This window comes from Corvus kubaryi, unplaced genomic scaffold (genome assembly GCF_017639235.1).
Source record: "Corvus kubaryi isolate FWS band 111438036 unplaced genomic scaffold, C.kubaryi_AGA036_p1.0 split3-73, whole genome shotgun sequence".
Lineage (NCBI taxonomy): Eukaryota > Metazoa > Chordata > Aves > Passeriformes > Corvidae > Corvus > Corvus kubaryi.
Genome location: NW_024582091.1, coordinates 3,842,886 through 3,855,479, shown reverse-complemented (window position 1 = coordinate 3,855,479; position 12,594 = coordinate 3,842,886). Strand labels below are relative to the sequence as shown.

Below are 12,594 nucleotides of genomic sequence, written 5' to 3'. Positions count from 1 at the left end.
ACATGAAAGAAATACTGAGAGGATGTGACTAGTCTGAGATAAAACTTTTTACTCAGTTTCTGACATTTATAAGACTCCATGCCACATTATTTAAATTCCTCCCTACTTCAACATGTCTAACAAAGAAATGGTCCTTCTCATAACTGACAGGGACAGATCTTCTCAGTCATTCAGTTTTCAGAATAAGCCCTCCCCTTCAAGCAGACTTGTTAAAATGCCTCTAAGGCTCAGCGAAAAGGCTGTATTCAGGCATCTTCCTTCCTCTTCCTCAAATTTCAAGGACAAAAATGGATTTAACTTGCCTTACTTTTCACACCAGTTTTCTAAATTTAGCTGTTACTACTTTCTTTCCCCCTGAACTCTGACTGGCTTTGACTCCCTGGAGAGGCAGAGAAGACCACTTCCTCCTCCACAGCTGGGAAAGCTGCTCCCAAAGGGATAGAAAGGGTGAAGGATCACAATCAACTGCTCCAAAAGATGCACCAAATACGGCACTATGCTGTAGCGAAGGGTTAAAGGGATGTATATTTATTTCGTTGGCAAGGTGAACATTCACTAACTTTCCTGGACATTGGGAAAGAGCACCTCATTAAAGCAATATGAATCCTTTGGACCCAGATGGGGAAACAGCAAAACCCTCTCTCAGTTATGTGTGTGTGTGGGGGTTGTATTCCAGTCACTGCCCCTACAGCCTGGGATTATCAATGAAAGGTTGGGGAAAACATTACCATGGTGAACCTCAGGGTGTTACTCCAAGAGCTAGATGAGAAGCACAGTGAGTAGTAGCTAACTGGGGGTGCCTGTTGTGCTGGTAAGAGTATTCCATTAGGGGTTTGTTGTCACTTCTTAGAATGATACCTGTGCTTTCCATACCTTTTCCCTGAACTGCAGACAGCTGCTGCAGCAACTGGCCATTTACTCATTCATACATTCATTCATTCATTCATTCACAACAACAACAAAAAAACCAAGACACAAAAACCAAACCCAGCTTAAAACACAGTAAAAGGTGAACTTGTTTCTCTTTCCAGTATTCCTACAACCACAGTTCTCCCTAGTGGAGGCCCAGGATACAGCAAGGCTTCCTAGGCAGTCTCCAAATTCAGTTTTTGTCCTGGCCTCATTACAGCACAAGGGCCTCCCAGGGTCATGCTTTGGCCTTTCATAAAGGAAAACAGACTCCAGTTCAAACCTTTAGAGACACTCCTCTCTCCTCAGAAACCCAGCAAAACTGAGCTGCCAGATTACAATGGTGATCTGACTCACTGGTGTGGCACACAGATGGCAAACTTTATAGCCATTCAAAAACTACTGATTTAATTAAGCCTCTCATGGAGATCCTATCTAATGAATTCTCAGCAGATTCTCTCTTAAATCTTGTATTTTATATGTGTTCAGTCCCTTGAATAGAGTTCTAATAATTAAAAAGAAAATGTCTAAAAGACTACACTGCTCAGTTTCATATTTTCATTTAATATCTAACAAAAGAATTAAAAAAAAATCCATGACAATATAATCAGAAAAATAAAGATTATCCTCCAGTTCTTCCTCATTAAGAGACAGATATGTTCAGGGCTGGAGCAATCTAATTTTCAGCACTACTCTGTTGAGCATAAGCACATAGTGGTGAAAGGAAGGATGACTAGTAAAATATGGCCCTGTAATTTTTTGGGCTAGGTGTGCAAGGAAAACAGGGAACAGACCAATTTAAGGACAAATCGTAATGGGAAATTCCTATTTAACTTAGCAAATTAATTAAAGTACCCAAATAACAGAAGATACTGAATTGGAATGTCTGGTTAGATACCTAGAAATGCTTCACACAGTCTAGTGCATTAATTGAATGCTATATTCTTCATTGGATAATAGTAGGTTGGTCAAGTGTCTTGCAAAAGACTGTTATTCACATGGAATTAAACATTCTTTCAAAGACTTCAGTTCATTGAAAATTATAAATCAGTATACAACAAGTTGGAAACTTTGTTATCAATGCAAGTAGCTGTCACATTAATCTGCTTTCTTATTGCAATACAAAACTGAAGGGATGGAGAATGCATACTTCATATACCAAACCCTTCACATACATATATTTTGTTGCAAATAATCTTGACTCTTCCAAACATATTCTTCTGTTTCCTCTGGTTAGAAGAATGAACAACGGCATATGAATACTCCACAGGAAAAAATCTGACAAATTTGTTCCACTCATCACAGTCCAAATATAATCAGAATCTTTCTGGAATTCTCCAGAATTTAATTCTGGAGATTTTCCTTTCCAAAGGTAACTATGTAAAGAAAGATCAGCAGCTTCCAACAATCTAAAACATGAATTTTAACTGCTACAATTATTTTTGACAGCCCCTGAATGCAATTTCCATGATATAAAAATGTAAAGCCACATTAATACACTATATGAGATACAGCAAGTTGTGTAGGAGTCTGTCCTAAGAGATCACGAGACATGCTGGGATTTTCCTTGAATATGAGAAACTTTGGTCAGTAATTCATGTTAGTTTGACTAGCACGGCATTCCCTTTGTTTACTTTAATTAAGAAAAATCTATCGTTTCCAGATCCAGACCTAGCCAAAATCTCAGGCAGTCAGTATCCTATCATGCTGGTTTCAAGAAAACAACTTCTTCCTACAGAGAAGTAAACTTTTCCAAAATTTCAGTGGAATGGACTCTTTCCCAGGGTCTGGTTAGTTGGCTAGCAATTTTCCGCTTTTTCAAGATGACCGATCATTGCAGAGACCATGGGAGTTGGGAAGTAGGGGAAGCTCCTTTTTACTCTTACATATACATTTCAAATACTTTATTAGAATTTCCCCTCCCCTTTTATGGGTATTTCCCACTCCCAAGGGCACAGAATTGGGCTAGGGAGAACTAACAGGGTAATTCCTATTCAGCCATGCCACTTCCTGAGCCATGCCTTACTGCCACTGACTCTGGATCGTTTTTCCTCTTCCAGTACCAGCTGACTTGTGATTTCTAACTCTTTTATTAACATTAGCACTTCCAAAGTTAGCCATGTCATAAGACAAAAAAAGCCTTTAAAATAAAAAATAAAAAGCTTGTGAATGCTTAACTATTGAAAGACGTGCCTAAACATGAGTATTCATTTCAGAGATTCAGTAAAATACAAAGTCTGTGTTCAGCTGAAAACCCCTAATTACTGCTCCTCTTGCTCTCTTTGCGAGGACGTACCCAAGCCTGCTTTTGTATGCTTGGGACAGTGTCTTTCTCTGTAATTCCACAATGTATTACACACTAACTAAATTACACCTTGGTTCAGCACATTTTAAAGAAAATAAATTAAGAACAAACAAGCCCATAGACTTCTGTATGTAGGTGGGGGAAGGGAGGGGGTTCGAGGGGAAAGTGCTAAAAATGATTACGCAAATAATTTACTAGCATAGTTGGAGGCTATCGGAACTGATTGCTCTGTCTAGGAAACCCTTAATGAGAGCCGTACTGCAGGAATTCGCAGGGGTCCTGCCGCTGCCGGCTCCTCCCTGGGGTTTCCTCTCGCCGCCCCGCTCCCGCTAGCCGCTGTGCGGTGCCCCCCGGCACTGGCGAGCCCGGGAGGGAGGAGCGGCTCCGCTCCACATGTGTGCCTGCTCCTACCAACCCAGCTATAAGGGCAGGGGAGCGATTGACTCGGGTGGCTGCGCGGCGGGGGCGCGGCGCGGCGCAGGAAGGCAGCGGGCCAGGCGGGGCCGGCCGCAGCTGCTTCCCGCGCCTGACAGCCGCGGGCACGGCGCGGCAGCGGCCGCACCTCCGGCCCGCCGGGGGCACGCAGGCCAGCCCAGCCCTCGCCTGACGGCACATGGCAGCGGAGCGCTCGGCTGCGCCGCAGGTTAGCTAGGGCCGGGCTCTGGCCAGCGCACCCAGGCTCTCTAGGTCCGCCGAGTTACCGCAGGGATTAAAATGCAGCTGGCCGCCTGCTTCTTTTTGGGCTGCGGCATATTCTTAGCTTCAGGATACAACTCCTTCAGTAAGAGCATGGAGACGATAGGCAAGAAGCAGTACCAAGTTCAGCACGGGTCGTGCAGCTACACCTTCCTTCTGCCTGAGGCGGACAACTGCCGCTCCTCGACTCCGTACGTGTCCAACGCGGTGCAAAGGGATGCACCTCTGGACTATGATGATTCAGTTCAAAGACTGCAGCTACTTGAGAACATCATGGAAAACAACACTCAGTGGCTAATGAAGGTAGGTTAATATAATTTCTATCCCAGAAACTTGACATCCTGTTATCTGTTTCAGTGTGACTTCTTTTTTTCCTTGAACAGTGCCTAAATTCACAGAGTGCATTGTCTAACCTAAATTCCTGAATTACCTTTCAATCAAAAGTTATTTTGAAGTCTGGGAACATAATTTTAACTAGAAAGGAAGAATGAACTGCACAGTTCTGCAGAGAATGTGCTTTAAAGTTTGTCATTACATCTGAGTTGCTTGGACAAATTACACAGATGGACCGTGGGCATGTCTGAAGTTTCTGACATGCGAGAAGCATCTACTAATTTATAACTATCTGGCAAGGGCTATTTTAGCTCTATTTAAAGAACCTAGAATGTACCTTTATCTGAGTCATGCCTGAAAAATACTATCTGAAATGTGATTTCAAAACCTGGATGCAGAAATTAACCTATTAAACCCCACTAAAAAAAGAACTGTAGTTCCAGCAAAGACTGCAAGTCTGACTTGCAGTGAAATTAGCCTTGTGAAGTGATAGAATTTCAAGAAAATTCTTTAGCAGATATCCTTTGCATCTTGTAACATTTTCAGTGACATGTACAATATTCAAGGAAAAAATGGCTGGAAAATGTGCTGCAGATATCACAGAACTTCTTTTAGTGCAATTCCATTGGAACTAAGGGAAAATGACATGTTTATTGCCAAAGTGGCAACATCTGTACCTGAAAGAGCAGAAAAAAATTTTTACAGCATATATTCTTAGTATTACTGGAGAATTAATCTGATCACTATTTCACATTTTTATAGAAATTCATTTGATTCAAAATGCTATGCAGTTCAACAGATTTTGACTTAAAAAACCTTTATTTTGCTACTATTTGGAAAAGTGTGATAATATAATCTAACTGCAGAGTATATTTATAAACAAACATTTATGTTTTGTACCAAGATGCCTATTTCCTAAGCAATAAATGTTTCGAGGATTTGGCATTGTATTTCCCAATAAGTGTTCCAGTGATGTCATAATGGTTTCTTCATAGCGAAAGAAATCTGTGTTGTGAATGGAGAGAATTCAGTTTTTTACAATGAATAGTCATTTCATACATAGTTATAAAATAATTTTGTATTCGGGTTCACTACTCTCATCAGTTACAAAGTTACAGAACTCCTGTGATACAACCAATGAAACCTGCTGGCGAATTTGTCAGTGTTAAAAGTCACATTCCAGAACAAACAGTGCAGGGTTTTCATCAACCTGAAATGAGCCTTGAAGCTTAAATCCAAAATGCATACACTTGAAGGCTCCAGTGTGGAACTCTAAATCTCTCTTTAGATGTTTAGAATGCTTAACTTAGAGACACAAATAATGTCAGTTGAGTAGTTTTTGTTTTCTTAAGCAGGCAAACTTACTTTCCTTCACTTACTTACCTTTCTACTTATTAATTTACAATGCTCACCATTGTAATGTTAAGATGAAAATTAACAGATGTGCAATGTAGGATGAAAACCACACAATGTAGAACAGCCTAATTTACCCAGCTGCTAAGCAATTTCCTAACATAAATAGTAAAATCACACAACACTTCAGTCCTAAATGCCACTTAAGCAGACAAACACAGTATCATAAGTGACATCAGGTAAACAAATTCCAGCATCCTTATTTAGTAAAAACTATGCTTTTTCCTGTCAGTCCCTGGGAAATCAGTGCCAAGAGGAATAGAATAAGTATCTCTAACCCATTCTTTGGGGGATCAAAAGACAGATTCTGATTTACAAGACAGAGAAGTGTTTCTTGTATTTGAGCAAAGACTTCTAAATAAGATGCTTTAGAACAGCCTGGTTTTTTTTTTTTCCCTAGCTCTTCCATAGCTAAACATCCTGTAAAATATCTGCTGTTTGCCTTTTTCACTATTTTAACACCTGCTCTCTATGCCATCTGTTTTGTTCACAAAGAGCCTCCAACAAAAAGTAGCTTTTCCTCAGATTTACTTTGCTAGAGACACCTGGTCTGCAAGTGAAGATAAAAAGCAAACAATAACCTTTAAAGCTGCTTACAGAGTTTACTTGTTGTTTTTATAAGGTCATTAATACACATTCTTAGGTTCATATTTCAACCTCCCAAAATATAATGCAAGGTCAGTCAATGTGGGGTGAAAAAATTGTATTTGCTTAATTTTTTAGTGTATGGAAAGTGTAATACAAGATTGCTTTTAAAAATAACCTGACATTTAGCTTCTCAGCAATTGCCCAAAAAACTTCATTAGGTCTTGATCTTTAAAATTTATTTTTGTTCTTTCAAGAGGCAGAACCTGTTTTGTTTTAAAGTTGTGTAAAATATACATTACAAACTTCAAGTGTGAATTAACCTTTAAACATTGTTCCTGAAATATTGCAAATCCCCAAACATTTTTACACACCTCCCCCTCTCCTGCCTTTAATCCATCAACTAAAGGAAACGTTCTGTTTCTGAATGAACACTGGGCTGTATGAATGGAACAGCATGGGAAGTGTGCGCTTCATCTGCTTAATGGGCAAACACAATGGGAAGAAAATGAGTTAGATATGTCCAGGTTCTTTTCTGATCTGCTCCTGCATAGGAAGCAGAAGACTTTTTTCTACAGTTATTACAAATTGCTTCTTCATGAAAACACATTCTTTTCAATCTGAACTTTAATAATGCATTATGCCACTATTGCGTGTGCCATACATAAAACTGGAGAATGTCTTTTGAAAAGCAGATTATGTTTAAGCATTCAGATGACAAACTAGAACAAATTCCACCTAATCCACTCTTTAGCAGTAAGTCAGTAAGTGATACTGTGAAGCAAAGGCCAAAACCCTAGATCAGCTGTGCAGCAATATACCTGAAATGAACTTTCCTCTTTGACTTTTCCTATCTTGGGATCAATTTGTATACTGGTGTATGATTTTTTTTCTAACGTGTGTGTGAGCAGGGAGAATAAAGCTCTCAATAATAAAATTTTCAATTAACTTGAGACGATAGGAAGTTGGTATGCAGCTGAGATACAAGACTGGAAATTTTAAATATAGACATATATGTTGGCTATTATACTTGGGAACTTTTTATATAAAACACCAGGTTTTCAGATATTCCTAAAAGACAGGCAATCCCTTAGGGTCAACAATTAGACTACTTCTATCTGAAAAAATGACAGCTTTACCATTTGGATCACAACACTTGTACTCAAGGAACTGCATTTTTAAGATATTGAAATAACTTAATGTTGACTTGAATTTGCTTCTTAGTATATTGACTGGATCCTATGACTCAGGAGATATGACTGTCCAAAGCAATAGTGTAAAAGAAACAGGTCCTATTTTCTTAGTCTTTCCTGTTACAAACAGCTGAAAACAATGTATGATCAATTTGATGATAGCATCTGGAATACAGGTGATTTATTTCTAGTTTATCAGCAGATCAAAAGACTAGAAAATAAAAGTCTGTGTCAGGAGTCAGCATTTAAATCAAAGACCAGGGCTTCATCCTGAACCATCACAGCAGACTAGGAGGGGGATGCACTGCTGATAGAAATGCAGTATCTTTGGATACTCTTAACTGAGATTCATTTTCCCTTGTCTTGATACCCTGAAAAGTTATAATTATTGTTGTACTGAATGTCATTTGCCAAATACAAAAGGATACTTTGACATGCTGCCATCCAAAGCCCCAGCACACAATGGATAAGGACAACTATATTGAACAGTATTGAATTTTGAAGTACGAAAGAGATGATTCTGACTCTGAATCCTGCATTCCTTTCTTAAGTAATGCATCTATTTTTACTTATTGTGAAAATTCTTGTTTCTGTCTATCAACAATGTATTTGCTAAGCAAAAGAATACTGGCAGGACTCAAAAGAAAATACTTTCTTACTTTCAGATTGGTATGTTACCAGTTAAAGTTTCCACACTACTCTGGATGATATAATTACACAGTTTATTGTTGTATCTCCTGTAGGTAAATTTCAGTTAAAGGATTTGAAATGATTCTTTTGCATGTGTTTAAAAACTGTGTTGTAGAGACCATTTCTGCATCATTCTGCAAATACCAAATTGGTGATACAGGTATGAAATTGTACAAAATCAACAAAGAAGATGAGATTTTCTTGCACGGATCTACAAGACAAAATCGAAATAGAGGATTCAACTTCTCCAAGATGTTTTCAGTAAAAAAATGTGATAAATAGAGGCTTGTTTTACAGAACCAGTCTCTTGCTAGCATTCAAGATATATTTTCCTGTGCTTTGTTTGTTATTAACATGATCATAAACTTGTCATCTTTGACTGGTCCAAACAGCAAACTGGGAGATTTTCTCCATCAATTATTGACATTAAGTGCTTGATTTCCTTTTTTAATTTCTTTCTTTTCTTTTTCTTTTCTTCCTTCAAGTGTACTATAGGAAATTAGCTTGAAGATGCTTGAATTGCCAGTTTCCAGTCCTTTTTGTTTGCATACCCACTTAATACATGGAATTTAACAGCATAACCATTGGAATATCTTTGATACTTTGTCAGAGAGACTGAAGTTGAGAATGGTGTTTCTTTTACAGACAATTATTGTTACTGCTCCTTTTTCCTTGTTGATTATGAAAAAAATCAGTAATTTGCATCTCACCTTAATTTACCAAGTAAAATAGTATCACTTGCTTGATTCCTAAGCTATCATGTATGTATTGCTTAGAATGGAAGTTACCCTAAAAGACACAGATACCTGTTTCTAACCTTCAAAATATGACAGCTAGTACCTTTAGTGACTGTTTAATACTGTCTTTTACATACTACAGTACTTGCTTTTGAAAATGTACCATATTCTTTGATTTACAATATTAATCAGCTTAGTTAACCATTATTTTTAAACAACTTTTTACATACTTTAATGCAAGAACCTCCTGCTGCATCTGTCATTTCATGGGCTTCTACACAGCTTTGGCTGAAAGCCAGGGTGGGGGCAAAGTAAGATGGTCTTCCCCCACTATTATTATAGGGCTAGACATGCAAAATGTTGCCAACTGATTTAGAAAACACAGTCTTATATCTTACATTAGTGTCTACAACAGAGAGGTGCCACTCTTGGATCTTTGGAACTTTGCAAACCCAGAGTTTCATCAGGTGCCTCAGTCTATATTAATTAGCTTCCTAGAGTAAGTTCAATCAGCCTTTTCAGCCTGAGAGAGACAAATAGAGGAATGGAAAACTTAACAGAAACCCTCCTGGAAGAGGCAGATTTATCAGCATTGCTGAAGAACTTACAAAAGCTGGCATGCTGTATGGCTCTCATCCTGACATACTGCTTTAGCACTGAAGTTTGTAGGTCTCAGAATCCAGAGACAATAGGTAGAAGGTAGAACTGTGGACTAGACTGCAAATACTATATGAATATACAGATAACCATTATGCTTCCCACTTGTTAAAAAACAGCTTGAGTACAAGAGTCAAATCAGGATTGATGGCTTTTCCATAAGACTTTGGTGTCTTCCTATTCCCACATCCTGACAGAATCACAGAATTGCAGACTGGCTTAGTTTGGAAGGGATTTTCAGAGATCATCTAGTTCCAACCCCTCTGCTGTGGGCAGGGCCATCTTGCAGATCAAGTTGCTCAAAGCCCTATCCAGCCAAACCTTGAACACTTCCTGGGATGGGGCGTCCACAACTTCCCAAGGCAGCCTGTTTCAGCATGTCACCACTCCTACTGTTTAAAAAAAAAAAAAAAAAAAAATTCTTCCTGGAAGTGGAGATGCAAGTTGTACTTCAGAGATAAATGGTTCTAGCATCTAGTTAACGTGTTAAAATACTAGTTAAGATACTAATAGGAACCTTGAAGATACCTGTACAGAGACTGCACAAGGGAAAATAGGAGAAGATGGCTCTTAAAAAAAAAAAAAAAAAAAAAAATTCATGCATATACTAGTACCTGAAACAAGGATGTCATGCACAGAAAATATTTTGGTAGTCCAAATGCACCCTAGGAACTATCTCACTGGTAATAACAGTGAAAACAATGTGTCAGTGGACTATAAGTATCACTAGATCCTTCAAGAAAAGGAGAGTTTCTATGGCACTGAATAAGAAGTTTCAGAAATAAGCACTGAATTTTATCTGCCATTTTATTATTTGAATTTCTCAGACTAGCAAAATAAAAACTAGCGGTGGGAAAATAATAGGAACCTCAGGTAATTTAAAAAGGCAAAACATCTGGGGAGAGAAAAAGTATAGCTCAGTAATTTAATACCTGAAAATGCTTTAAAGATATGCACATTATACAGCGTTAAACCAAATAACCTAATACACACAGTAAGTTAAAAAGTACTTTACAACTGGAAGTACCATGATCATTTCATTTCCTTGACCAGATATATTTCTAGGAAATGGGACAGAGGAAAAAAGAATTTTACTTACTCCCTAGTGAGAATAAAAAATACTTTTTGGTGAAGCTGATGTCTATTCCAAGTAAACAAAGCTCAGAGGAGACGTTAAAGAATTCTTCAGGTTACAAAATCCAGATCTATGTTTTGTACAAAAAAAATCCCACACCTAGATGGTTCTGCAAACACTCACTGTGTCAGTTTTTAAGCTGCCTAGGGAAAGACATTACTACTCCTTAAAAGCTTTTTTAAAAAAAGTTCTTACTTTGATCCAAGTAATTACTGAAAATCCTGTTAGTTTTTATCTGTTTATGGAACAGGTTAACCCTAAAATTAAGATGTTATTTACAAAGCTCAGCAAATGTATCCTACAATTTGTATGATTAAATGATATCTATCTGTTTTCTTTCCAACTTCCAGCACATTATGGCTTAGTCTGAAGAGAGGGAGCAGGAAGCTACAGGAACTTTTCTGCTGTCTTTATACTGCCCATATGAAGCTTTATCAGTTTAGCTAACAATCTTCCCGGGGCCTACTAAGGTCATAAAAAAGTCTTACAACTAAAAAGGGAAGGCTGATAGAATATGCAATCCTCTGTCTGTTAACTTCTCTCTCTGTTAATAAAAGTATGGATGGAAATCTAGTTTTCTTCACAGCTACACTATTCACAGAAGCTGTAAGGAAATGTTTCCTCTGTAGAAGAGCAAATACTTCAGAATTCTTAGATGGCAGCAACTTTTTTTCCAATTCAGCTGTCTCTAGAGATTTCTTGTTAAACCCAAGCAGCATGCAAGTGTCCAAGCTTTGCTCAAACTCCCTTTAATACTGTAGGGAAAAAAATGATCTTTTTAGTTTTATACTTGTATTTAGGTCTCAAGCCTCATGACAGAGTTTTAAAATAAAAACCCCAACTATACAGAGTTCCTTTACCCTCTGGGAAACAACATATCAAATTTCTCTCATTGATTTTGCTCAGGTATTAAAATCAGTGTGTTATGGTAACACAACTGAGAGCTTAACAAACTATTTTATTGAACAGCTAGCTACAATGACTTAAATAATAACTTTACAAAAGGGGGAAAAAAAGCCTTGCTTGATTTATTACACCTCTCTCAATATCAGCAAATGAAATTCTTTTAATAGGCATTCAATTTTTAGACTGTATAGCATCTTTTAGTAATAGAATTATCAAGAGATGGAAACTAGCTCTGTGCATTTCAAAAGCTGTACTAAAGCATTGATGAGGACCAGAGTAGTTCAGTATAAAATCAAAACTATCCTGTTAGAGCATTCCAGTGTGGTACAGCATAATCACTCAAACAACTGCCATAATTTGTGTACTTCAGAAGCAATATTTTAGTATGTTTTTTTGAATAAACTGTTTGTCAAAACCACAGGAAAGCACACTAAGCAAATGTTTGATCTTTATCACTCCACTTAAAAGAACTTTTTGATGGGGAGAAAATCTAAAAGTTCTCATCTTTGGAGAAAATAATTGTATCCACTTAAAAATAGTAGGATCTTGTGAAAATCTCTAGTATAAAAATGACTGAGCAGTGTCTTAAGCCCTGTGCAAACAACAGCTCTGCAGACCTGTTCATTCTCATGCTGCAGGCACTAAGAGTCATTCACCTCCTGCACTCACGGTATCAGCTTCATCGCTATGCTTGCTTTTTGGTTCAGGCCTGCACCTGATGTGCGTGATCCTGGAAGGAAAAAGCCTCTTTGTTCCATTCTGTCAGGGTGTGGGAATGGGGAGACACCCAGCTAAGTGGAAAGGACATTTCCTGGGCAATAGCTGTAGCCCCCATAGCAGCTCCCCCACACATGGTGTGATATCCGTGTGCCGCAGGGCTGCTGCTCATCATGTGACCTGATGTGAGGTACCTGAGTAAGCTGAGAGGTTTAATTTTGATCCCAGCCACCTAAAAATTTTAGTTCTGTCTTCCTTGACAGAACTTGTAGGCATCATGTTATGACACATTATATACTTGCTTTAGGTTGTTTCCCA

At 38.2% G+C, this 12,594-nt stretch overlaps 1 protein-coding gene across 2 annotated transcripts in view; it reads left to right on the top strand.

Annotated features, from left to right (window-relative positions):
• Positions 1 to 3,738: 3,738 nt before the first annotated feature.
• ANGPT2 (angiopoietin 2) overlaps positions 3,739 to 12,594 on the top strand; it is a 41,796-nt gene continuing 32,940 nt past the window's right edge. The window contains exon 1 of one of the 2 annotated variants that reach the window (XM_042016699.1): positions 3,739 to 4,213. In XM_042016699.1, coding sequence (XP_041872633.1) covers positions 3,929 to 4,213 — 285 coding nt within the window. In that variant the 5' untranslated portion in view covers positions 3,739 to 3,928. The remainder of the gene's footprint in view (positions 4,214 to 12,594) is intronic. The other variant, XM_042016700.1, reaches the window with a different exon arrangement.